General features: G+C 45.9%; 1 protein-coding gene across 1 annotated transcript in view; it reads left to right on the top strand.

The window, feature by feature from the left end:
- The window catches only part of LOC133972785 (RNA-binding motif, single-stranded-interacting protein 3-like), a gene marked incomplete in the record, with an annotated part of 235,040 nt that extends 209,592 nt beyond the window's left edge, over nucleotides 1-25,448 (top strand). Inside the window, 5 exon segments of the mRNA XM_062410357.1 lie at nucleotides 2,435-2,485; nucleotides 14,942-15,052; nucleotides 21,594-21,683; nucleotides 23,618-23,742; nucleotides 24,523-25,448. Of these exon segments, the coding sequence (XP_062266341.1) occupies nucleotides 2,435-2,485; nucleotides 14,942-15,052; nucleotides 21,594-21,683; nucleotides 23,618-23,742; nucleotides 24,523-24,526 (381 nt within the window).
- Between the last annotated feature and the right edge of the window lie 311 nt (nucleotides 25,449-25,759).

Below are 25,759 nucleotides of genomic sequence, written 5' to 3'. Positions count from 1 at the left end.
TAAGATAGTAGAAAGGTTCATTTTGGAAAACTGGCCTCCCCTAAAATTTGACAGCCGCTTATTATGACCCACAGTTGCATTTTATTCCTCGCTGACCTCTAGTGGCGGCAGTAATCATGACACGTAGGAGGAAGAAAGGTGACAGAGTCTCAAGACGGACAAAGTCTTCGATATGAGGAGGATGGAGCGAAAATAGAATCGTGGCACTTTAACAAAACACGAAACTTAGATATGGGACTGAAACCCAGACCTTTGTTTTGTGCCTAAATCTGATCGAACAGAATCCATTAAAAAACCTTTACCGAAGGCTTGTTATTGTCAACGTGATGATGAAGCTGTAGGGGGCGCTGTTTCAGGTGATGTTCCTCAGGGCCTCCTATCAGAGAATCAAAAATGCTAATTTATTGACCTGCTCTTGACTTGTGTAAACAAATCTCAGATCTGGCAGAGTCTACCGGAGCAGATAGGGAGAACCAGTCACCAGATACAGTTTGTGCCTGCTCTCTTCTTTATCGAGTCAGAAGTTGAATGTTAGCTTCAGTTTATTTGCTCTAAACTTTTGCTATTAATAACTCATTCATTATTCATGTGATCTGAAGATATTTGCGTTGGCAGATTATTTAATATCATTGGAGGCACGTTGGATGGTGTAACGAGTGTCAGGAAGGAAATGGGGCGGGGGGGGGGCAAATAAGCAGAGATGCTGTCAACTCGCATCATGAATCTGAAATTATTTTAGATTTTTAAAAGAAGCAGAAAAAACCTTAAATGAGCCACATGACCAGGGTAGGAAGGGAAAACATGAGCTGTGGATTTAAATGAGTTTGTGTTGAATATAAAACTAAAGCCTCAGTATTAGCTCAGCAGTGTCTCCTGCAGAAATCTCACCTAACTATATAAAACCCTCTTTGAGTGATGAGCAAATATATTTTACCACATTTTTCTTTTATCTCCTTTCATCTGGGGCCGGGCCCCGATGAGCCCAGTGTAAAGGAGCCTTTGTCTTAAACCCCCCGCTCCCCACACTCCTATTTGATAAATCGCATGATGGTCCTGCAGCACCCTGGTTGGAGAACGCTGAAGTTAAGTGAATAAAGATAAGCCTCCTCTGTGTCCCTCTGCTGTCCCGCTCAGCTGCGGGAGGACAAATATTGCCTTGTGCAAACAAACGGACTTGGCTGCGCGCTGCGGGATCCGAGGCTTGTTTAGCTGTGGATCCAGATCACGCGTTCCGGTTGGCTCGGAGGATTGATTGCTCTTATAGCAAATGAATCCGTGTTTGTCTTTGTTTAATCTAATCGTTTTACCAGGATCAGCGGCCAGCCTGCGTGTTTGTCTGCTACAAGCTGTCTAATTCCTCCCTGCAGCCCATCGGAGAGCTGTGTTTGCCCCCCCCCCCCCCCCCCCCCCGTCCCTCCAGGCTCTAGATCACGGCCTCTGTCACTGTTTCACCATCGCTTTTACTCTCTCATTCCTCACCTGTGAATGTACCTGTGATCTCCTTCAGCTTTGTATGTGTGAAAAAGAGAAGATCTGTTCATCTTTTATTTGTTGATAAGTAATAATCCTGCAGGAAGTTGTTGGTCTTGTCTAGTGGACGGTCCAAAGAGTTTCAGAACCCTTCAGCCCACTGAGCATCAACCCTGCCTTGTGTTTCCAATACTTTATCTCAATCGTACTCAAAGGAAGCAAGAAAGAATCCATGTTTAGTTTTATTTTGATAAAACTAATACACATGAGTGGAGACGTCATAACCTGAGGACTCCCAAAATGTATCAACTGTTATATAATCAGAGAAAAAGTTCTTTCAAAATAAGAGTTGAAAGACGATGTCATCTTTTAGTGTTCAGCATCAAAACCAGTTTAATGTTCAACATTTGGTGTAAAACTGTAAATGCAAATATGGAAGTGACATTTTAGACACTGTCAATGACACAAAGCGACTCTAAAAAATATATATTTAAAAAATCTTATCCCATTTATGAGGGACAGAAATACATTATTTTTTTGTAATGTATTTAGTTTGAGACTTTTTGTGGCTGAGACATAAATTGTGAAATTATTCCACTGGAAATCATAGTTTTAATATTATTCTAATTACAATATAGTGAAGCTGCCTAATTTATGGTCTCTATATGCACAATGTTCTACTGTTAAATAATGAGGCAGCAGAGACATTTACTGCCTCCAGACAATTCTTTGTTCAAGTCTCTGGCTTGGCTTAATCTGTGTAAAGTTCAGCCGTTGTGGTGCATTAAAAACCAGCGCAACCATTTTGAAAAAGTATTTGAACATATTGTGAATATTTGAACGGCGTTTATTGCTTAATGTGGGCTGGATACTAAATGGATCTGGCAAGAAACAATATGCGGAAAAAAACTGAGGAGAATTTATGTTGTAACCATAATATTACATTTTATGTGTTTGTCCTCAGGTCCAGAGCACGTCATGGATGCCTCATCAACAATATGTTATGCAACCTACAGTAAGTAGTCTACCATTCACCATGTAGTAGCTGGCCCCTGGAATCCCCTCTGGGACCCAACGGCATTGAAAATCTGTGTTTCTTCCATTCTGCACAGTGTTTGTTTCAGGGTTGTTAGAAGGTTTTAGAAGGAACTCTGAAAAGGGATTTTACTTTAAATCAGTGCTGAATAGTTTAGAAGATGCTAGATTGTATTACGTTTGCTGAGCAGATTTCCATGGAAAGTGGTGAAAGGGTGTGATATGAGTCAGGGAAGCATCTATTCAATTTTGGTTCAGATCCATATCCGAGTTTTTTATTTTTTTATTTCATTTTACCTTTTCTCAGTTTTCCCAGAGAATAATTTGTGCACATTTAAGGAAACTGATATCTTTGAATGACACTCTACTGAGGGACATGTTTGTTTTTATATGTAGACATAGTTTTATATGGATTTGTATTTATACATAAAGAGCCATGACATATAGGAAAGTAACAGGGAAATAGGTTTTAAACACATTCCACTTCTGTTGAGAGTGTTGAGGCAACTAAATCGCACACATGCACCACATATAAAGTTATGATAGCTAAATGATTGCACTACTGTTGTGCTGCAATTACAACGCAGAGCTCCATAAAACCAAACTGTCCCTCTCGTTTCCATCTTTCCCTAAATACACTGAAATATTTAGGTGATTTTTGGAGTTGGAGGTTTATAGGTGTCGTCTGTGCCAGGAAGCGATTCAGCATCATTTACCAACACAGACAGGCTGCAGACGGTTTCTCTGGGTTTCCAGCCGAGACAGGGGGAAAAAATAATTAACAGTAATTAGATTTAGCTCCCCGACAACACAGTGTGCACCAGAGAGGTAGCTGCACTGCATCTGATGCTGTTCAGTCGGCTTCGGAGGAGGAGGAAGAGTGCAGAGCGCTCGGCTCCTGCGAGTCCCTTCCAAAAAAATCCTGTTTTTCTAGGTCACAGACTCGGTAAATGAATTATTTAATATTATAATCACTGACAAAAATCATATCTTCCTTTTATCAGAGGAACTTCACGTTAGATGGGATTTGACGGATGTTTTTCTTTTTCATTACAAATCTAAACATTGAATTTGTTTTGGAAAACTTGAAACAGCCCCGCGTGCTTCTATGGTTTCAGAATATTTTCCGTAATGTACCTACAGCAGCGCATGGAGTATTTCCCAGATCTGTCTCCCTAATGTTAAAGCAAATAATAAGCATTTGTACTCAAGTTAATTGTTTTAAGGTTTAGCTTTAATTGACCTGAGCACCATAAATGTTCTCATTTAGTTGCTCAGAGGTTTTAAATCGCTCTGCCAGAGGCTTTACTGTTTGCTTGAGGCTCTTTCTGGCCCCTGAAGCACAGTCAGTGGACTTTGTTCTCCTCTGCTCTCACTTCTTTCACCGATCGAGGCTCCGAACCAGTCGAGGGATCATGTGTTTGATTCTTTTTTACAGTCTCACTCCATCACAGACAAGGATTTCTTCAATGAACGACTGATAGTCTGCAAAAGAACTCATTCAAGCAGCTAGTTACTGCAGAACCTTGCAAAGGCTTCAGTATATAACAAGCATGTCAATATTATACTGCGGTTATAATTTTATTGATGCAGCAAGTTGCTTTCTCTTTGAAAAAGAAATTTCCACCCTGAGGGTAACCTGAGGTTGTGTTTTTTATTTTTTTCTGCTCAAGTTACCTCTAATGAAATCATGCTGCATAATTTAAATCATGCTTTAGTATCAAAGTTCACTTTTCTCTTCTAATGAGCCAATGCATATGCATGCAGGTGCATTATGAGTTATGACCCACAATGTTTTTGGAAATAATTAAGATCTATGGTGCTTAGAAACTACACACAACTAAAAAATTACACACAGTATAGACACACTAAACAACCTGATAATAATATATTTAATAATTATAGCTGTAAAATGAAAAGGCAAATTTAATAACAGTTAATATAGGTTTGAAGTGACGATTAAGATAATCTGGTGTTGATGTTAATATCCATCCATCCCTCTATTATCTATATGTCTTATCCTCTGAGGGTCGCAGGGGAGATGGAGCCGATTCCAGATGACACTCACACTCACACCTTCGGTCAATTTAGAATCTCCAATCAACCTGTGTGATGAAGCCCGTGCAGACACTGAGAGAACATGTGAGGTGACAGTGTTAACAACCTCAGACTTTTAAAAAGCTCTCTGAAAATGAAATTAATTGATATTTTCGTTTAAGCTCTCGCTGTTGCTGCTTTCCAGCACAAAGGGGTTTTAGCCTCAAGCCAATCCATGAAAGTGTCAATAACACAGTTGGGCTCAGGCACCAGGACGACTGTTTGTGAGTCGCCTGCAACCGAACACATCGGGAAACGCCGGACTCTTCAGCTGATGGCCCGGCACTCACTCACTCACTCAGCTCAACCAGCCGCGGGGCCTCCCCACTGTGGCCATTTACCACTCGCTCCTACCCATCTCACTTCCATCCCCGCTGGGGGACAGTGAACATGTAATCTGGTCGCAGTAGGCCACCATGCAGACAGACACACACAAACACACACACGCCACAACCAGCTGCAGCTCAGTTTGCCTCTCGGCCACATTAACTCCTGCTTTTCCTGCCAGTATTGCAACTCTCCCGTTCCTGCCATACTTTTACACATTTTGCAAACAGGGATGCACTTTCCTTTTGACGCTACCTGTTATGACAGGGGGGGGATGTCGTTGGAGTTAGTTTGAATAAACTCTTCATGTAAATATGCAGAAGCTGTAGGTGAGGGACAGGATTTGGGTTCTGGAAGCCTTCTGGTTCCCATTTCATTTTTGAGAACAGGACAGAAAGAGCACATTGACTTTTATGCACCAGCTATTAGCTTTTTAATTGATCTGCATTTATGTACAGATAAAAGCTTTTAATAGAGATTAGTTAAAATGCCATCGGGACATAAAGCACCTACAAATGTATTATTGTTTGTGTTGTGTGTGTGAAAAAAGAAACTCGAACTGTAAACACAGTCAGCATAGGAAAGACTCAGCCCTGAGATCCCCCGTCTTCCCCGGGAGCCCCAAAATATTTGCCTGCCAGAGGCTAAGTTGTCGTCATGCGATAGCCGATGGGCTCGATTGTAGTTTGTGTCACTGCTAATGTCTGTGTCCTCTGTGTGTTATTGTATTTATTGTCATGGCTGTGGTAAATACTGGTTCTTCTCAACCAGCCTCATGTCGTGAGGCCTGTTGAAGCTGCTGGCAGCAGCCATTAGCCGGTAGCCGTACTGTACCGTGGTGTCTTTCTCATCATGCCTTCCTGCCAGCAGTAGCCATGTGGCCGTCCCCGTCCCCGTGGCCCTGTCTCTGTTGTGTTCTCTGTCACCAAACGGCTGCTCGGCACTAACCCCAGCTGTCACAGCCGTCAATGGATCATAGCTACCAATCTGTCTCCCTTCATGATCCACGCTTATATCTGCTACCAGCCCCATCCACAGCAGACCGGCCCTTACACTCACACAACCTGCCACCGGCTCACTGAATCACATCGAATTAGCCAAGCGTGTTAGCTTCAAGAGCCCGGGGAGCTACTCAAAGCATTAAAAACCAATTGATTGTGCTGCAATTTGGCAACTACCGCCACGTGCCTCGTGTTGGGCCAGTGGAGCGTTGTGCAGTGGCTCTCCTGTTGTCCGAGCAATATGGAGGCGGCCAAGCGTGGTGCGGAGAGCGGTCACAGCTAGCCAGTGAGACCGTGTAGAACAGAACATGGGTTGTGTCCGAAATCTCTCTCCATCTACGATAGAGTGCACTATGCTGAACTTCGGATTATGTGTGTAAAAGCCCATTTTCAGCCCATGACCTTCAAAATAATCGTGCCTGAGACCTGGAAGTGTCATTATTCCAAAAGATATTGATTTGAGCAAGTTCACATGTTGCAGTGTTTCCTGTGGGGCTGTAAACTGGCCAGCTGCAGCTGATGCCATCACATGGAAGCAAAGACAGAAGTATTTCTAGCTTGTATAACAGTTATGGTTGAAAAAGACGACTTTGAATTGTTCTGAAATTGTATTTGATTTCTGAAAATCATCTTGCGACCATCATTCTGTGGAAACAAAAAGGGGTTATAGCACAAACACCACACTACTTTCTACTCACTATTAAACATGCTCTATTTCATACATATGCAAAAACATTTTTTTATTATTATTTACTCCTCAGGGGACTCAGAAAACTATGGGTTATGAAGATCAGAGCAGCTCCGATTTAAGTTATGATACTCGGGCATCTTTCCACTCAGTCCCCCTGAAGAACCACTTATGTAACTGGGAGAGGGTTTGGATAAACGTTTGTTACTGGTAATAGTCCAATACGTCACACACTAAGTAGCCACAAGGCCGCTCCTCCTTCAACCGTTGTGCCACTGCGCCCCTGAAGTTTCCAAATAGGCTGCATGAGAAGCCTCCCGCTGAATTCCAGGGCCTAATTACCCTTTGACTCGCCCCCTGTAACTTCCCGCTATGAAGACAGTCCTGATAAATAGTCCGGGTGAGAAGTCGCCTTCCACTGGGATCAAGAGCTCGCTAAGAAACCGTACACTGACCTGAACAGTGTTAAGTACACTAGATCTTACAAGGACAAATTTGGCTTGTTAGTTGAAGTATGTTTAAAAGCTTTAATTAGCTATCCCTACAGTATTTCTTTATTTTTATCTTTTCTTTAGTATTGACCCCCGAAACTAGCACGTTCATTTGTTTTGGGGGACGTAGCTTTGACTGTTGCTCGATCTTCCTGGCGTACCAACCTTTACTTTAACTACCCGGCTGAAAGTTGTGCTTATTGCACATTAAGCCGAGCGATACTGTACAAAACGCTTTGTCAATGGTCTTTGTTTTCATCTGAATAGATTAAGTTTGACAAGTTCGCCCGTTCGAAACTCGACTTCATCCCGTGGAGGAGTCTGAACTCTGTTGGCTGTGAAAAGAAGAAGGAGTGGTTTACCCCCCAAAAAATGTTTTATCCCCAATTAATGGCTTAGATGCACTCGCTGTGAAACTTGATAGAAAGTGACAGTGTGTTTTTTTTTTTAAAGTGGACAGCGAAATGAGGTTTCTGTCTGTTCTCCCAGCCGTTGTTCTGCTCCCCCCCCCCCCCCCCGACTTGTCATCCCTCTCTCCTCTCCTCTCCTCTCCTCGCTGCCTCACCCATCTCTCTAATACTGTGCTGTGCCTGGCAGTTAGGCGGGCAGGATGTGAGAGCAGCGTGACCGCTCGCCTCCTCGGCCGGCGCAGCACAAGTCAGCGGACCTCGGAGAAGTGAAATCTGAAAGCTGCTGAAGGCCAAACACGCACACACACACACACACACACACGCTGCGTTAACACACACAACGCATTGTTTGAGTGCGGAAACACACATTTTTATTCCTAATGATAAATCTCACTTACGTGCGGATCATCAATCCCACACTCAGACGCTCAGACTCACTTCTCATCGTTCCCCCTGACTTATCCCTCCTCTCTTTTCTCTCCTCCCAATTTTCCTCTCTGTGACCTGCATGTGCTTCAAGTGTCTATTTGCTGGGGTGCACTGGCCCTTACATACTGAAGGTGAATTATTGAATTCCCCACCGTTGCACCCCCCCCGACCAGCGTCTCTCCCTGAGCTCCCCGGGCTTTGAATAGCGGCTGGCCGGGGCCTCTTAGAAATGGAGCATAACTATCTGTCCCGATCAGACGGGGGGGGGGAACCGGTGCAGTGTGTGATACCCATCTCTCCGCTTGACATTAAAAAGCGCTCTGCGGATTTCGGAGCGGGAACATTATGTCGCTCTCGTGGATTTGACTGGCGAGGCAGAATTTGAGACGGGGCTACAGTTGTCCTTGAGTTGCTCTCGCTGCTCTTTTGCTCCTCTCTCTACCTTTTCGTCCCATCCTTATATCTCTCTCTCTCTATCTCTCTCTCTCTCTCTCTCCCTCTCTCTCTCTCTCTCTCTCTCTCTCTCTCTCTCTCTCTCTCTCTCTCTCTCTCTCTTCACCCCCCTCTCATTTCTCCACCTCCTCCTCTCTCTGCCCGTTCAGAGTAAAACTGTTTTTTGTATTTTTTCTGCTGTGCAGATGCCAGCAGCAGAAATTGCCTGTTCAGGGTTAAAGTTTCATACATAAAGGAGAGATCTTGTCGGAGTGCCACAGGGTGACTGACAGATAGATAGAGCGCCAGCCTCTTCCCTCTAAGCTTTTGGATATTACCTTCAGAAAATCCAAATCGCAGTGGCAGCAGTAAGATGTATTTGGAGACAAAAGCCGACGCGCTCGGTTGGACCAGCTCTATTAACTGGCTTTGTTTTCTAATTGGATTTCTAATCTTTTTTTTTACTTTTGTAAATTGAGTACAAAAAAAAAAATCTGGAGAGATCCCCGTGTGTGAAATGATCCATTCGTCTACAGGAGCCTGTCAGAGAGCGGCTGATAAACAAGCGCAGTCCGAGCGTGGAGAGGAATGGACCTCCCATGAAGACATGACAAATACTGTTACATGCTTCATCTAGCGCCTCATCCTCCCTCATACACACAGACAAACACACACACACACTCACACACACACACACACTATAAATCTATCCCGGTACCATGCGTCACCCTCAACTTTGTGGTTTCCTTTTGACCATTACCTCATCACGATAAGCATTAAATCATCATAAACATCTGGATGAACTCCAGAAACCGTTTTCAAAGTTTGCATATAAAGTACACAGCAGGAGATAGTGTGTTCACAACAAAGGGAAAATGGGAGATTCTGGCGGGGGGGGGGGGGAACCACATGTTTTTGTTTACAGCACATTACAGCGGTGTCTGCCTCTTATCGCTCCTGAAGTTCACATCTTCATCTAGTTGTATGGCTGCTGTTGTCATCCTGAGATATTTGTTTTCTTTTAGTTTTGTTGTTTTGTTTACAGTTTGTTTCCGTTGTGTGTCATCAACGTTCCCCCCGTCACCAACACTCTCCTGCTGCGTTCTCACAAGGCGTCACTTAGACTTGTTACCCAGGGATGAAACGTATGGCATGAAAAGTTCCCCAAAAACTATCTGCGACTGACATTTGTGCTCTTGGAAAAATGTCCAGTGTCTTCAGTTCATGTCCAATAACAGCCTGACAGCCTCATAAGAAAGACACAGCTATGAACAATATGTGTCCCTTTATTGTAACCTTGAACTAAGTCTACCCCCCTCGAATTGTTCATTTCAGTGGTAAAGCATTTTTACAGTAATTCCGTCCTCACCCTCTGTGAGGACAGACAAATGAATCAATACGTGGAAGCAGGCTGATCCATCATCCGTCTCATTTTCACGTCGAGGGCGGAAGACAAATAGATGCGCCGCCGATAAGCATCTTTGCCAGAGGTGAGAAATCCTTCATCAGTTCCAGACTCCATATGTTAATCTGTTAACGTACAGTGCCCACAGCCCCCCCCCCCCCCCCCCCCCCCCGCTCATTGTCACTGTGATGATTCTCTTTCCCCTGTAGGTTTGTCTCGCGTTTGTAATTAAGCTTTTTTTTTTTTTCAAAACCCTCAGAAAATTAGATTCTCAAATTAGAGTTTGAGATAAGCTTCCGTCTGAATCACTGTCCACCTGTGAAGCTTCGTTCACAGTCAGTCATCAGTGTGCAGTGATATTTCTCTGCTGCCTCAGTTGGCTCGAATTAGCTTTTCACCTTCCCAGTTATTGTATATTGGGTCTAAAGCCGCTTCATTCTCACAGGGGCTCACTCTGACATTTTCCGGCCATTTTTCCTGGTGACTGGCGGCAAATGTTATGGAAAAAAAAAACGTCTGGAGCAACGGACTCGGACATTTGCATTCTCACATTCCAGTAGAACGTCTGGAGGTCGGTGCATGTCTGAAAGCAGCTCGGGCCCACAGAGGGATTCCTGCTGTGGATTAGAGTTAAAGACTCAGGATGCTGGCTCCTCTTTCAGGGCTTACCCAGATAGAGAAGGTGCCTGAGGGGGCGTCTGGAAACTGTGGTCCAAGATGAGGGAGGCGAAGGCAAAGTGGTGGGCAGCTTCTGTAAACGTTATGAGAATAAAGACATTCACACTATATCTACTCTCATGACATACACCTACGCTCAATAACTAGAAACTGTTTTGTTAGTTTTGTGGTTCCTTTGGACAGAGCTGCATAACCTTCACTGTGCTACAGGTTGGGAGGCCTCATGGCTGCATGTGGTTACCAGTCAATCATCTGCAGATGTTCTGTGACACCAGGACCTCCACACCGATAACCACTGGCTGAACAGGCTTAGTCTCTCTGTGTGTGTGTGTGTGTGGGTGTCACTTTGTAGAGCTGGGGCTTAAGCAGAAACACACTGGAGCTGGAACACCTCTGCAAGTGTCCTGCAGGGTGCACGACACATTTTAACACAAACACACACACACACACACACATATACACACTTACACACACCTCCATAGGCATCCAAACCACAGACGCTCACATGCAGAGGAATCAACTGTCACATAAAGCGAGGATCCACTTTCATGGGGCGGCGGGGTCAGGATCACAACTGCCCCCATCTATTGCATTTCACTTTCCAAAATGAAGTTGCTCTCTTGCGTTGCAGGCTCTTAGAGAGTAGTGAAAGATTTCTTACAACACTTTCTTTCAATAACCAGATGCATACAAGCGAGCATTGAAACTTCAGGGCCTGTGACGGGAGGAGTCAACGTGTGAGCTTCTGTTTTTTGTGGCCTGGGGCTGTTTTCACTTGCAGGGAGGGCACTGCCACCGCCTGAAGGAAGCGATATATTAACACCGGTTCGAAGCCACAGTGTCGGGGGGCAATGAGCTGCTTTCAGATCTGATCTGTCTTTTTGATGCTGATGCAAAGTCGTAAGAATCAGCCGATATGATCCGGAGTGGAAGACATTCCATAAACATATCCCACTTCTGTCACGTTTAAGTTTCATTTTCATTTACACTTTGAAGATAATTGACTATTTACCGTTTGTCATGCTTCATTTAATGTTTCACTCGTCCGATATTTATAGGAATTTCTACAAACTGCATCTTTCACAAAGTAGATATAGTATATATATATAGTTTTTATTCATTCCTTTTATACTATTTGCTTATTTTACTTATTATTTATTATGTATTTAGCATTTATTTATACTAGTTGTTGTGGAATGAATAGCTAAATACCTTTACTGCTTGATTAATTCAGTTTTTATGCTAGTTTCCCTTTCTGCTTCTCTAAATTTCACGGGGATGTGCAGCACTTTTTACTGAATAGAATATCACCTGATAAAATGCAATGATTTTTTAAGGACCCAGCAGTTTAGACACAGGGCTTAAAATTAGCTCCATGTCATCCAAAAATAAAAATGAAACACCACTTATGCATTCATGTAGAGTCTGATAGTATAATAGATAATAAATACTCATAGAGGCCGTTTTTCTCTGCATAATGAGTAGTTTGAGTAGTTTTGTACTTTGAGGACTTTTGATCAAATAAATCATTAAATGCAGGACCTTTAGTTTTAATAGTCGTTTTAACACAATGGTGTGAACTGCTCAGTAAAGGATCTCGACTCTGGTAAACCCACCTGCCCGACTGCATCTTTATTCCACGTAGAGAGAAACAGGAACATAAACCTCCTGCAGCCTGTGAGGAGAAGCTGCAGCTTCATCAGAGGATTAAAAAGACTGAGTGACATTTACGTGTTTGTCCCACCTTGTTTACAGTTTCAGCAAATCTCCGGATAGCCGCTGTTACGGATCAGCGTTGCATCCGCTTGAGCGTTGCACTATTTACTCTGTAATGAGCGGCCATTAAAAAACACTGCCGGCTGTAAGATTTTTACAAGATCTCTTATTTACTGTACATTGTCTCAGGTCGGAGAGTGCACATCAACGTCTTTAACAACGCGGGGGCTGATATCATCTGTCCTCTGGCCAGAGCAGGATCAATACCAGCTTCAGCAGGATGGGGGTTTTTATTACAGCCACATGCACTTAGACGGGCACACACACACACACACAGACGGGCACACACACACACACACACACACACATATATATATATACAAGCGCCACACGCACGGAGACATGCACACACACGGAGGACAAATCAAAAACATATATTGTCTATTTGTGTCAGTCTCTTTCTCATTTTCCTTCCTCTTTAGTCAGTAGGCAGACACAACCAGACAGACATAACACACACACACACACACCAGACACACACACACACACACACACAGTGAAAACCCCTCTCTCACAGACACTCAGTCTCACAAACACAGAAAATCGAAATCACAAATCGGCTTAACTCTCCCTGACACGTCTGTGAATTAAGCCTTTCCGTTGCTCTCCCTTTCCCATTATAAGAGGCATTGTCAGGGGCTGAATCAGAAACAGGTAGCCCACAGCTCCGACCGCTTTCCTCCCACTCCTCTCTTTCGTTTTCCTTCCCTCTTCCTCATCCTCTTGTCTTCTGTCTTCCCCTTTCTTTGTCTCGTCTCGCTCCCTCCCAGTGAGTCCCTTCTCTCTAACGCTCCCTCCTGCCTCCCCCCCACCTCCCCCCCGCCGTCTCTCCTCGCTCTCGTCTTCCTCGTGACCTCCATCAGCTCTCTCCTTAATCATCTCTCCCCTGTCCTCACCGTCTCTCTCTCTCTCTCTCTCCCTCTCTCTCTCTCTCTCTCTCACCCCCTCTCTCTCTCTCTCACCCCCTCTCCCTCTCTCTCCTATGTCCTCCGTCTGTAGCAGCCTGTGATGGAACCGAACTAAGTGCTAATTATTTCCATTTTGGGCAAGTTTTCGTTTCTACTTCACTAGATTCCATGATGGGAAATGGTTTTTACTCCGATTCATTGATTTTGAAATCTTTAGTTAGAATTTACTGTACTTTACTGTTTCAGAAAAGCATATGACCGACCACTTTTAGGTTTGAACACTTCTTCCTTTTTTGTTCTATGCAGAGCTTTAAATCTGGGAAGGATCACGTGAAGTTGGCGTACGGAGGGGGAGAGGGAGAGAGACGGGAGAGAGAGGGAGAGAGAGAGAGAGAGAGAGACAGAGAGAGTTATCTGTGATGTGAATGCAGGGAGTCAACAAGCAGAGCGGTTCTGACAGGCTGCGTCCGCACAGTTGGGTTTCCAATAGGCCCACACACAGTCACCAGTGGGGCGCAAACACACACCATCAGACATCGCTTTCACACTCGTGCACGAATGCCGTAACACACAGTGTGTTGCAGGCTCACCCACACACACACACACTGACACACACTCACACACAGTGAGAAGAGAGGCGCAGAGGAAGCTTGGGTTTTTTATGCTTTCCTCTTGAGGCTTGAGTGCCAGGGAAATGGAGCCATCATGACAAGGGATGAAAGAGCAACAATGGTTTCATCACTTTCCCTCATGTTCCACTGCGCCGTGAAAAAAACCAGGCTTCCATCGTTCTCGCCTGGCCGCCAGGGAAAACACGCCACCCGCTACGCCCTGAGGGGAGGCCCGAGAGAGAGAGGGAGGGAGAGAGGGAGAGAGGGAGAGAGAGATCCTCGTTCAACAATCAATAAACCTCACAAACCCATATTGTTGATGATCAGCAGCAGATATCAAAGCTGTGATGGACCGAAGACAATAGTGAGCATTGATCCTGCAAAGGTCCCCGTGTGCTGACACCGTCCATGTGTTGTCCTCATGTCAACCCACTCGCCTCAGCCACACCTTCTCCATCCTCCTCTTTGTTTTCTTATACTGTAGTTATACTTTAATATGAGAACACACCCCCTGCTTCTTGCCTCACCTCCATTAACCCTGAACGCCACCACGGGTTTCCCCTGCACTTCATCCTCTCGTCTATATGCTCTTGTATATACAGTATATTTATATATATATATATACTTCATGTCACTTGTGAATTCAGTTCGCTTGTTTACTGACTTCTATGTTTGCTTTGCTGTGGCCGTCCAAGAAAAGTTGGTTTGAAGACAACTGAACTTTGTTGTCGACAAGTGAAAATGTTCGTCCAAGAACCTTGGGCGGTGTGGCCTAGGGGGTAGAGTGGGCGTTCTCCAGTGGGCGGTTCAAACCCCACTCTTCCCCCTCTGCATCCTTGGCAAGATACCGACAAAAGCGTCATGTAATGTAAAAGAAGCTTCTTCGGTCACTTAGTTCAACTACAGCCTATGAGGGGACTGATGCTGGAACTAGAATGGCCCTGCTGGATGCCTGATCCAGATCTGAACCAAATTTGAATGGCTTCTTCCTGAATGGGTCACGGCCCAACACCTCCATAAACTTTCATGGGAATCTGTTCAGTAGTTTTACATAATTCTGCTAAATAACAAAAACTAAATTATTCAAAAGGAATCATTATAAGTGTATGCACAAAAATCCACAACGCACATGTTTTCTCCTGCTCCTGCTTTCCTCTCAACCTCTCCCCATCTTCTCCACCAGGGTGCAGTGATCACGCCAGGCATGGACCACACTATGTCCATGCAGCCTGCCAGCATGATGGGTCCTCTCGCCCAGCAGATGAACCATATGTCCCTGGGCACAACAGGAAGTGTGAGTTCCCCCCCCACCCCGCCCGCGCTGCAATCAACCACTCACATGACACAGACATCCAAACATGAGCCCAGGTCTGGTTTTACATCCGCCAGCTCCAGTGGTGATTCTCCACAAGCAACATTAATCTAATTTCATTTTCAGCATGTTAGCCCTTAATAATCCAGCAATCTACACATCCTTACTAGACATTTGGTGATTTTAAGCTACTGTTTATATTTATATATACATATGGGCGCTGTATGTGAGAACACAAATGTCCCAGGTAGTTGCTTCGGACATTTTCCAGTGAATTCCCTTTTAAAATATCTGTAAACCATCCAAGTGAGCCCGATGTGAAAATGCAGCAGGACCACATCCTGAAGACTCCCAGCGGGCGAGTGGGCGAGTTGGTTTCTAACATGTCACAGACTGAATGTTCTTCACATGTGAAAGGCAAGTGAGGGCAAAACGTCCAGACTCATTTTTTCTGACATTTTCCAGAGTTCCTGTCTGAAACGACCATAGTGTGTTGATAGGTAGAAGGTAGCCGGTGCTCTGCCAGTGCAGTAAAAGCACTGGCCAGAACTTCAAGTCCATTTACAGATGGAGACTCCACTTTACTGTTATTATTTTTAACCGCACAAGTACAGCAGTGTAAAATATTTAATATCCGGCTACACCCACTCTTCAGAGTTTGAGAAATAAAACCAGCCTGTGTCTATTCCACTGTAGGTTTTTGTCACAGCAGCAAGTGGAGCCCTTTTATCTTCCAGAAACAAATGTTAATTTAGTCCAGGAACAAAGTGCACACGGAGTAATAGCGGATTTTCCTATTTTTCCGAGCGAGACAAACCTTCTCAGTCTGTCGCCACATGTGTTCTCGGCCATGGAGCTGCCGTATCATTTGTTTCACGCTGCATGCTTCCACGGCCAGACACTGAGAGAGCACATTTCCTCCCTGATCTTCCACATTAAACAGATTTCCTGTGGGGCTTAGCGCTGGGACGGGGCCCTCTGTTCTCCGCCGTCCTCACTTTCACCCTCTAATTTCTGTTTCTTTCTCACACTCCCCGTCTCCCTCGCTCTGTGGAATCGCACGTCAGGCCCATCACGCCGTCAGTTTTCCTTATTTCACGCACGAGCATATGTATGCCCACGGTCACCGGCCCCTAGACCAGGACCCCCCCCCCCCAGCCCCCCCTCCTCCTCTTCTTTCAGGATCAAGTCGACTTAGAGGTGTCACACAGTTCTGAAGCCCGACTTCCTGCCCTAACCCTGCAGCCCGGGGGCAAGCAAGCCGGCAGCTTTGCTCCGGCGCTTCGTCTGATCCCCCCCCCTCCCCCCCCCCTCGTGTGTGTTACTGTGTGAGTGTGCGTGATTGAAACAGTGCCGTATTGTACAGTTACCCATGTGTTTCCAGGTGAGCTGTCAGCGACTGTGACGCCATGTTGGCTCTGTCAGGAATGCCCCCTCCCTAATCTGCCCCAGCTGTGCTAACAACCAGGATTAGAGACGGGCTAATCTATGATGATGGCTTCTGATGTTTGATGGCTTGTGTTAGAGGAGAAAGTGGGTTAAGGCGCTTTCTCTCTCCCTCACTTCTTTGCTCTCTGCCTCGCCCCCCCCCCCCCCCCCCTTTTCTGCCTGCTTAGCTCTCCCGAGGCAATGTGCTGTGTATCATTTTCAATTGCCGCGCTGCACACACGTTATGCCACACTCGATCACCTGTGGGAATTGAGACACGTTTCCCATACGATGCTAATTCTGAAGCCAGATGTGGACGCCCTGTTGTATACAGCCGAAGTAAAGCAACGTAAAGAGAGAGAGGGTGAGGAACCAGCGTCTGTAACCAACCGTGTAGTAAACTGGACTTGACATATTCTTAGAGCACATTCCTCAAGTGGTGCGCACGTTGTTGTTTTGATCGCCCCCGCTGGTCACGTGACTCAACCTTCACCACAGAAGCTTCCTGCACCTGCCACGGGCAGCGTCTCCAAGGTCAACAACTTCACACAACAGCCCGTGGCCACTGTGGAGGAGCCACACCTCTTGGCTGTTCCACGACTCTCTTGCGGCTGCTTGTGTTTGGCCGTGGCTTCTCTCTTCTTCCTCTACTTCTTCTCTCCAAGGAGGAAAAAACCAAATGTTCCCGGTCCGCCCCGGCTGGTGCGGTGACCGTGGCTTTCCGATGAAGTGCGTGTTGTTTTGCGCCGGATCGGCACAGAGGGTTTGGCTGGTTAAACAAGGTGTGGCGAGGGGGGGAAGCGTGGATCGGTGCCGGCTCGATGGTCACCGCTTTGGAATTCAGCTGCTTTCGCCAGAGAACTGTTGTGTTTTCACCAGCGTCTGTCGTCAGGCCGCTGCGTCTGTGGGCCGAACCACTTGATGACTGAATGTCAAAGAACCTCAGGCTCGCTGTTTATGGATGCCACACATAAACACGCCATCCAGGCCCCTGGCTGACTTATCTCACCGTGTTTGGTGCATATTGCTCCGTCACTGATTTATTTACTATCTCACAGCTCTCACCATTTTACTCTTAGGACTCTATCTCTCATGTCCTGTGTTTTCACTTCCCCCGTTGTTGTTGTTGTTGTTGTTGTTGTTGTTGTTGTGCATGTGTTGGATGCTGCCACACTCCATTTGTCACTATAGAATATGTGTGTGTCTGTACGTACATGTGTGTCAGTGTGTGACATGACGAGAGAGTGACCTTCCCTCTGTGTTCTCCATCCTATTCCTGTCATGCCGTGCAGCGGTGATTGACAGCTCCTGTGTCCCTGATAGACAGATTTGTGTGAAGCGCTTGCCTCTATTATCCGGGCGGATTCCCTTGGTTTTCTTATGGGTTGGGGGGGGAAGTGGAACTACAGCGTGTTATTCTGCATCTCCCTAAATGTGCACGGCTAAATTTAACCTGTACTCAGTCGTGGAAGTCGACGGCTTGAGCTCTCTCCCGGTGCAGCTCCTCGTTCGAGAGGTAACACACGTTGACACCCGGCTGATGCCGAACACATTGAAAGTAGTTGTTCGGGGTGGAACAACCTTTTGTGGCATTTCTTTAAATTTACAATGTGTCCTCAATGTGTTTAAAGGCCTGTAGCCAAGAACTCTGGTGCAAGAGCTGGCTGGTCGTGACTAGATTGTGTTCTTTTGATATTAAAACGAATGCAGTAAATTTAAAGTTGGTCTCGTAAGTACCCGGTTAGTATGCAGCAGAGTCTCGAGTGTCCTCGCTCCTTGTGCCTGAAACGCTGGATCCGGATAATAAGTGTTTACTGCTTAGTTTGTGTTTCTTCACCTTTGGAGCATCGAAGCCAAACTTTGGGCTGCACAGATCAATATGTGAATGAGTCTGTGTATCGTGAAAAGGTTTCACTGGCAGTGACAAACCGTCATCCTCGTAACTTTCCAGCAGCAGCAGACATTCTAAATCGAAGGAATATTAGGAAACCATTAGTAGGAATGTGAATTTTTCTGTGCATGCACAAGATAAAAACCAAATGGGGAATATCTGCTCCTTACTGGTGGTCAAAAGCTCCTCAGTGTGGAATAGTAAATATTAAAATAGCAGAATGATAAACAGCAACCCTGCGGATAAGAGTGTGTTTAAAGAGGTGATTTAACAGATGACACTGATTTTCACCAGGGTAAACCTCCTCGGGCCCGGGTGATATCAAAGTGGAGGGGCCGAGATATGGAGGGGGGCTTATTATGGCTTAAGTGGTGCAGCGGTGTGATTCACGGCCGCCGGTGTGTGCAGCTCCGATGGTTCCCATCGTGTCTCCAGCGCCACAGCCGAGATCAATAGTCATCAGAGCCCATCCCCACGCCGCCCTGCCATTAATAACCTCGACTGAGTGGCTGCTTGCTCCCGCCTTGACCAACTGTTATCCTCCACCTCGCCGCCGATGTGACAGACCAGCGTGTCAACACGGGGGGGGGGGGGGGGGGATGGATGGATGGATGGTGGAGGCCGGCTGACAGACAGACAGAGAAGAGGCGGTGATTTATTTGAACATTTCAGCATGCTAACGTGCCGTGCTACATTTAGAAGAAACTAATATTCATGTGTCGATGTGCACAAAGCAAACTGCCCCCCCCCCACCCCCCCGTCGTCCTCCAAGCCACAAAAACATAAATCCTCTCTTCTTCAGCTCGGTGCAGAGGCCCGAACCACCGCGGCTCCGGAGCGGTGCCGCCTGTTCTATGGATTTTCATCCGAGCACTGCTGCATTGCGGGTGTGTGACTTTATACTGTAGGTATAGGTGTGTGTGTCATTGAGAGTGATGGCGGAGAAGAAACTTAAGGAGTCTCCTCACACCGGCCTCGTTAAGGAACTGTTCAATCCTCCTGTTCATCAAACACACACACACACACACAGACACACACACGTGCCATCTGCTTCAGGCACAGCTGTGTGTGTGTGTGTGTGCGATACCCCATTTATTGCCAATTAGGGATGCTTTATATTGCACAAACCTGCTCCCTGACTTTGGACAGGAAAATATTAAAAGATTGAAAATTGGACAAAAAATTCATCCTTATCGCTATAGCAACCCCCATTCGCATACGCCGGGCTTGACATGCCTGTGACACGCCAAGGCAGCGGGGGGGGGGGTGGAGAGATGCCCCTGCTCAACCTGCCACATTAAATAGGTTAACTAATGGTTATGGTACAAGAAGAAAATTTCATCTTATTAAAATGTCTTTGTTAAATCTAATTTAAAAATTCCTTCTGCAGCCCCGCGGAGAAAATATCTGACATTTCAAATGGACGCTCTACTTTGACAGGGAGATTCTGATATCGCTAATTATCTCCTTCTTTTGCCTCCATTTGCTTTCATGCAGCCCTCACAGGTGAGTAAGTTAATGGGAAACGGGGGAAAAAAAAGAAAAAGAGAGAAAAGTCCAGATGAAAATTGGTATGCATGGTTTCGATCCTCCAGGGAGAAGGTCACTTCAACAATCTGATCGGCCCTTTCAGAAGATAGTGGGTTGAGAGGGAGAGAGCTGGGTGGGGGGGGGGGGGGGGGGGGGTGACAGGAAGGTGAAGAGGGAAAAGGGGATGACACGGAAAGAGGGTAATGTGGTAATGTGTCAGGAAGTCTGGATATGTCCCCCCCCCCCCCGTCCTGGAGTGTGACAGCCCCGAAGATGTGATAACCTTAAATCCACACGCGCAGACCCACACAGTCGCACTCGCACACGGACCCACATGAGCCTCCATCCCAGGGCGTCCTCCTGGCCATGTGTGGCGTCGGTGGGGGAGTTAATCACCCGTGTCCATGGCCTTTAGCTGCTCTCATTAGCGGTGAGCGGTGGAGCCGTACCCGATCCATTAGCAACGCTGCCGGTAATGACACTTCACCACCACCGCCGGGCCCACGGCCAAGAGAGGCTCCGCCGCCCGGCACAACCCCTCCATTACCGCCTCCCGCTGCACAGTGCTGCCACGCTTTTTTAGCATTGGCAAGAGGGACTGAGAGGCAGAGGGGAGAAATAAGACAGAAAATAGGGGATAGTACTTCCTCTTTTTGTGGGGGGGTCCGGAAAAGCAGCAGGAAGACGAGGAGAGGAGGGGGGGCAGCCTGGTGGCTTTTATCTGGGATCACATCCGTACTGCAGCATTATCATTCCAAGCCTCTTTGTCTTTGTCTGTCTTGCTCACACACACACACACACACACACACACACACTCACGTAGGTTCCCATCTCACAGCTGCAAACAGGAGAACACACACGTGCAAGTGCACAGTTGGACGACAAACTGTGATAAGTCATTTTTTATGCACCGACATGTGTTAATTACAAAAGTCACTCACTTGCAATTCAGGCTTGTTCACCACACACACACACACACACACACACACACACACACACACACACACACACACACACGCACACGCACACACAGACGCACACACTGTGCATTCACAGCAAGTCCGGGGAAGAGCCTCACACAAAGTGCCGTGTCCTCATTCATATTGCATGTGAACGCCCCGCGGCTGTCATGTAACCAAACCTGTGTCACATCTGTAAAATGGCCTTCATGGAGCGAGAGAGCACCCAGTTAAAAGCCAGAGCAGCCATGACTAAAGGAATATAGGCCACAGGCAACAGACTTCCTGCTACCTCCTTTCTCTCTCCCCCTCTCTCCCTCTCTCCCTCTCTCTTTCCCTTCAGCTTTCTGATATTTCTTTTATCTTCTCCTCAGCCGTGGCCCGGTGCTTTTTGCCAGCCTGTGAAGTCTTGGTGGAGCAGCAGGACTCCTCTTCCTCCTTCTCCTCCGTCTACCTCACACACTCTCCTCTGCTCTGCTCTGCTCTGCTGAGCATATTCTCTTAGCGCCCTCCGAAGGATGCTGAGGGAACAGCAGGCTCTTGTTTTTAAAACTTGCAAAATCAGTGTCTGATACCTGGAAAGTGCTTCTTGTCTACTATCGGATCAGATATGGAGTTTTCACGTTAGCAGCCGGAGTCTGTATACACAAGGCTTGATGATGATGATGGTTATTGATGATGATGATGATGTGTGTTTCTTCTGTTTGTGTTTCAGTACATGACTGCTGCAGCCGCCGCGGCGCCTATGCAAGGGACCTACATTCCCCAGTACACTCCTGTGCCTCCAACAGCCGTCCCTGTCGAAGTAAGACGCACATTCACGCACACGGTGATTAACGGTGATCAGAAATCGGTTGACATTTACCCAGAGGAGGACATCATTCCAGCTGACAGCCCACTCACTCACAGAGACAAGCGCTCACTCTGCCGTTTCTAAACGCTGCTCTCCCGCACAATAGACCGAAACAGTCATTAAAGAGACGGACGACATTTGAAGTGTGCTGTAAATTGCTCTCACGCTCCCCCCAAAATAAAAATGGCGTCCCCCGCTCTCCCCCTCGCCGCACCACCACCACCAGCACAACCACCACCACCAGCACCACCACCACCAGCAGCAGCAGCAAGCAAATAACGATGAGGGAAAACCTGCGAGTGAAAGCCGGATGAGTCAGAAGCTGTACAGTGTTCGGGAGAGACATTGGAGTTTGTCACTTGCTCGGCGGCTGCCTGAGCTCCTGACAGGTTCGGGCAGTGCAGCCGGAGAGATGATGAACGTGGGGGGGGGGGGGGGCAGAGCGGCCGGCTGTCGGCTGGCTGACAGTGCGCTCGTATTCAGATGGACTATCAGTCGTGTATCAGATGACAGGAGCTGAAGTGAGACACAGTGCCTTAGGTGCTGTCTCTGTCTCTCTCTCTCTCTCTCTCTCTCTCTCTCTCGCTCTCTCTCTCTCTCTCTCTCTCTCTCTCTCTCTCTCTCTCTTTCTTTCTGCCCCCCCCCCCCCCACCCCCCACAGCCGGTTGAAGCTGGTAGGTAGCTGGAACACACACATCCGTCAGCCATTCAGCTCCGACTTGCCCACCAGCCACGCACAGTGACAGTTTCACCCTGACAGAGCCATTAGTCGCTCCTACTCCCCCCTCCTCCTCCCAGACTCCCCCGCTCCACCAGCACCACCACCACCACCACTACCTCCAGAAAGTTTGCAGTCCACCTTGGTGAAGGAGTCGGACAGAGCAGAGAGATGTGGTTGCGGTGTAGCCCGCGGCGCCTCTTACCGATTTCATCCTCGCTGTCGTGCTCTCACTGCCGGCGGGGGGGGGGGCGTACATCACTGTATCAGCCCGTGTCTGGAGGGCTGATGTATGGGCAGGGCGGAGTCTCCTTGAGAGCTTGTTAAAAGTGATTGAGACGACTGGATGAGTGCTCCTCACATAAGAGGGCTGACAGGCTGTTGTGATGGAGTCAGTGCACAGAGGAGTTCTTAAACAAGTCTCCACACAGATGATGAGATATGATAAGATCAACTTTGACACTGAGGAAGTTCAACTGTTGCAGCAGCAGATAGACACGTGAGAATATGAAATAAAATACAGATGTATAATGAAAAATATAATTAAAATACAGAGAAAATGTACATAATAAACAACTTTCACTACAAACAGAATATTATGGGTAGAGAACAGTACAAGGCCCAGGGATGTAAACTGGATTTGCATAAGGAGATTTTAAAGTAAATATTTGTATAGATATATATATATATTTAGGCAGGAATAGTGTACAATATAAATCATCATATTACATACATTTCCATATTATTCCAATTGAGAGTACACAATATGAATTTGTATAATTTCCAATTTCCTCTGTGTGTTGCTGTATTGTTATATTTGTTAAGACAGATTTTGTTTCTAGTTTTCTTTAGGGTGTGAAACTAAATCTTAATCAAACAGAAATCACATTATTTTGTAAACATTTATTTTTAATTAATCTGGACATGATCCTTACAACCTCAGTTTGAGGGAGAATACAAACTCTTAAAAACCTTGTTTCCTGCTCCAGGACAGACAAACAGGAAGTGGCACGGTTGTATGTAATGAGTCGACAGAAGAGGAGAGAATATTACTCCTCACACACACTTCTTTAAAAGTGCCGAGCTCTGCAGGGAGACGCTTGTTAAGAGATGGGAGCTGACACTGTTCCTCCTGTGTGTGTGTGTGTGTGTGTGTGTGTCCCTTCAGGGAGTGGTGACGGACAACTCCCCCCAGTCTGTGGCTCCCTCATCACAGGAGGTGGTAGGCCAGCAGCAACAGATGCAGGTGGACAGTGGTGCCGACCATGTTCCTGCTTACTCATACCAGTCCAAGTAAGTTCGGCCTTTGAGACGCGCCATGCTCTCGCTATTTATACTTTAATCTCGGAAACACATGGAGGAGGGGGATGTGACAGTAAAGCTGTTTCATACATAAAGACGGAAAATATTCATTTTAATAGTTAGGATCTTCAGTTCATATCTATAAACTTCATGAATCATACACATTTTAAATATTTTGCCAAGGCATGTATTCCTTTAGAGATTCAGGGTGAGATCTAAGTTGTGTTTAAGTGAAATTGTACTTTAATATGTTGGATTATATACACCATATTGCTGTCTGGTTATTTTGATCATTAAAATTTCTCTTTTTGATTTCCTGAAAGTTTAACGTATCAGAAGACAAACAGCTTATTGATAATATATCAAGTCGAATGTTGAGGATTTCCATATCACTCACATTAGATCATTAAAATATATATTTCAAAGGCAGTGAAATCATGAGGAGGTAGTTGCCCTCTTATGTCTTTGTTAAGTTTCTTCGACCTTGATACTGATCCTAAATTTAATGTTGTTGTTATAAAATTAAAAGTGTGCGTCCTGGCAGCTGTTGTCAATTGCTCCTCGTGCCGGCAGCTCCTCTGACCCTCCACACGACTTTTGAACATGTTTCATTTAGCGTCAGTCCTCCTCCTGCGCTGTCAGCTCTTTAACTCCTGTGTGTTTGTAATATCGTGCTTTGATTACAGCCGCTCACCCTCTCTCTCTCTCTCTCTCTCTCTCTCTCTCTCCTCCCCCCTCTCTCTCCGTGTGTGTTCTCTCCTCTTTCATCAGATAGCAACGGCCTGAGCGAGTGTTCCTGTGACAGCGTTGCCTTGAGACAGAAGGTGGCTGCACTGTGAATGTGAGGAGAAAAAAGAGAATAGAAAGAGATTGCTTCCAGATTGCCCAGGCACCAAAAAAGAGACAATTTTTTCATTTCCTACCTGGCCTACGAGAAAAACAAAAAAAAGAAAAAAGAATGAAAGAAAGAAAAAACACACAAACGAGAGGAAGGAGGCGAAGAGCTGAGCGAGGGGATGGAGACAAAAAAAAATTGCGGGGCACAGTGCAAAGAAGTGAAATTGTTTAGTCTGGGATTCTGCCTGAGGGGCTGAAGCTCCAAAAGTTTCTCAAAGAAAATTCTCAACTACCGATAAAAAAAAAAAAAAAAAGAACAGAAAAAAAGGTTGAATGCGCAGGTAGGTGATGAAGTTTATTTTGTAATTGGAAGAGGGGGGGGAGTCAAGTTTGAGATACACACAGAGATTGTCTTCCTCAGATATTAAGCTACAGTTTCTTTTCACTCTTTTTTATGTTCTAGTGTTTAAATTTTAGTTTTCTAGATATATTTGAAAACAAAAGTGTTTTTTCTTTCTTGAATCTTCATGGCCTTAATTTGAAGGGCGCCAGGAACTTTTTACGGAGTTTAACTCCTGACGTCTGGTTAGGGGGGAAAAGATGTAAAAAAAAAAAAACGACAAAAAAAAAAAAAAAAGAAGAACAAGGCAAATGGGACCAGTGTCTCTCACCGTGTGGAGAGAACGAGACACTGGGCGAGTTGCCGTTAGGAGGAGGGGGGTGGGGGGGGGAAAGAATCTATCACATAAGCTGTACAGATTTAATAGAGAAGAGCTTTTTTTCTTTTCTTCAGTCGAAGAAAACTTTGATAATTATTATGTCAGAGGTAACTAAGTGTCAGAAGAAAAACAAAGTGTCTGTTTGGGGGGGGGATGGGGATACACGAGGTGGGGGGGAGGGAGGGAGGGGAGATGAAGCTCTGAAGAGATTTTTTTCACACACGAGGGAAAAAAGATGAAAACATAAGAAAACACGCTGCACTGTGGGACGCAGTCTGTTGCAACAATGCTGAACTCTTGTTTTTATTATCATGATTATTATTTCACGTGGCAAAAAACGTTCGCTGTCGACGACATTAGTGCTTTTTAATCTGCCACGTTTTACCCTTTTTTATGAGCTTTAAAGATGTTTTTAGTCCGCTTTGCTTGTCACACTGCGAAAAAAGAAAAGA

This window comes from Platichthys flesus, chromosome 17 (genome assembly GCF_949316205.1).
Source record: "Platichthys flesus chromosome 17, fPlaFle2.1, whole genome shotgun sequence".
Classification (NCBI taxonomy): domain Eukaryota; kingdom Metazoa; phylum Chordata; class Actinopteri; order Pleuronectiformes; family Pleuronectidae; genus Platichthys; species Platichthys flesus.
Note: the sequence above shows the minus strand (reverse complement) of the source record. Positions and strands in the feature narration are given on the sequence as shown.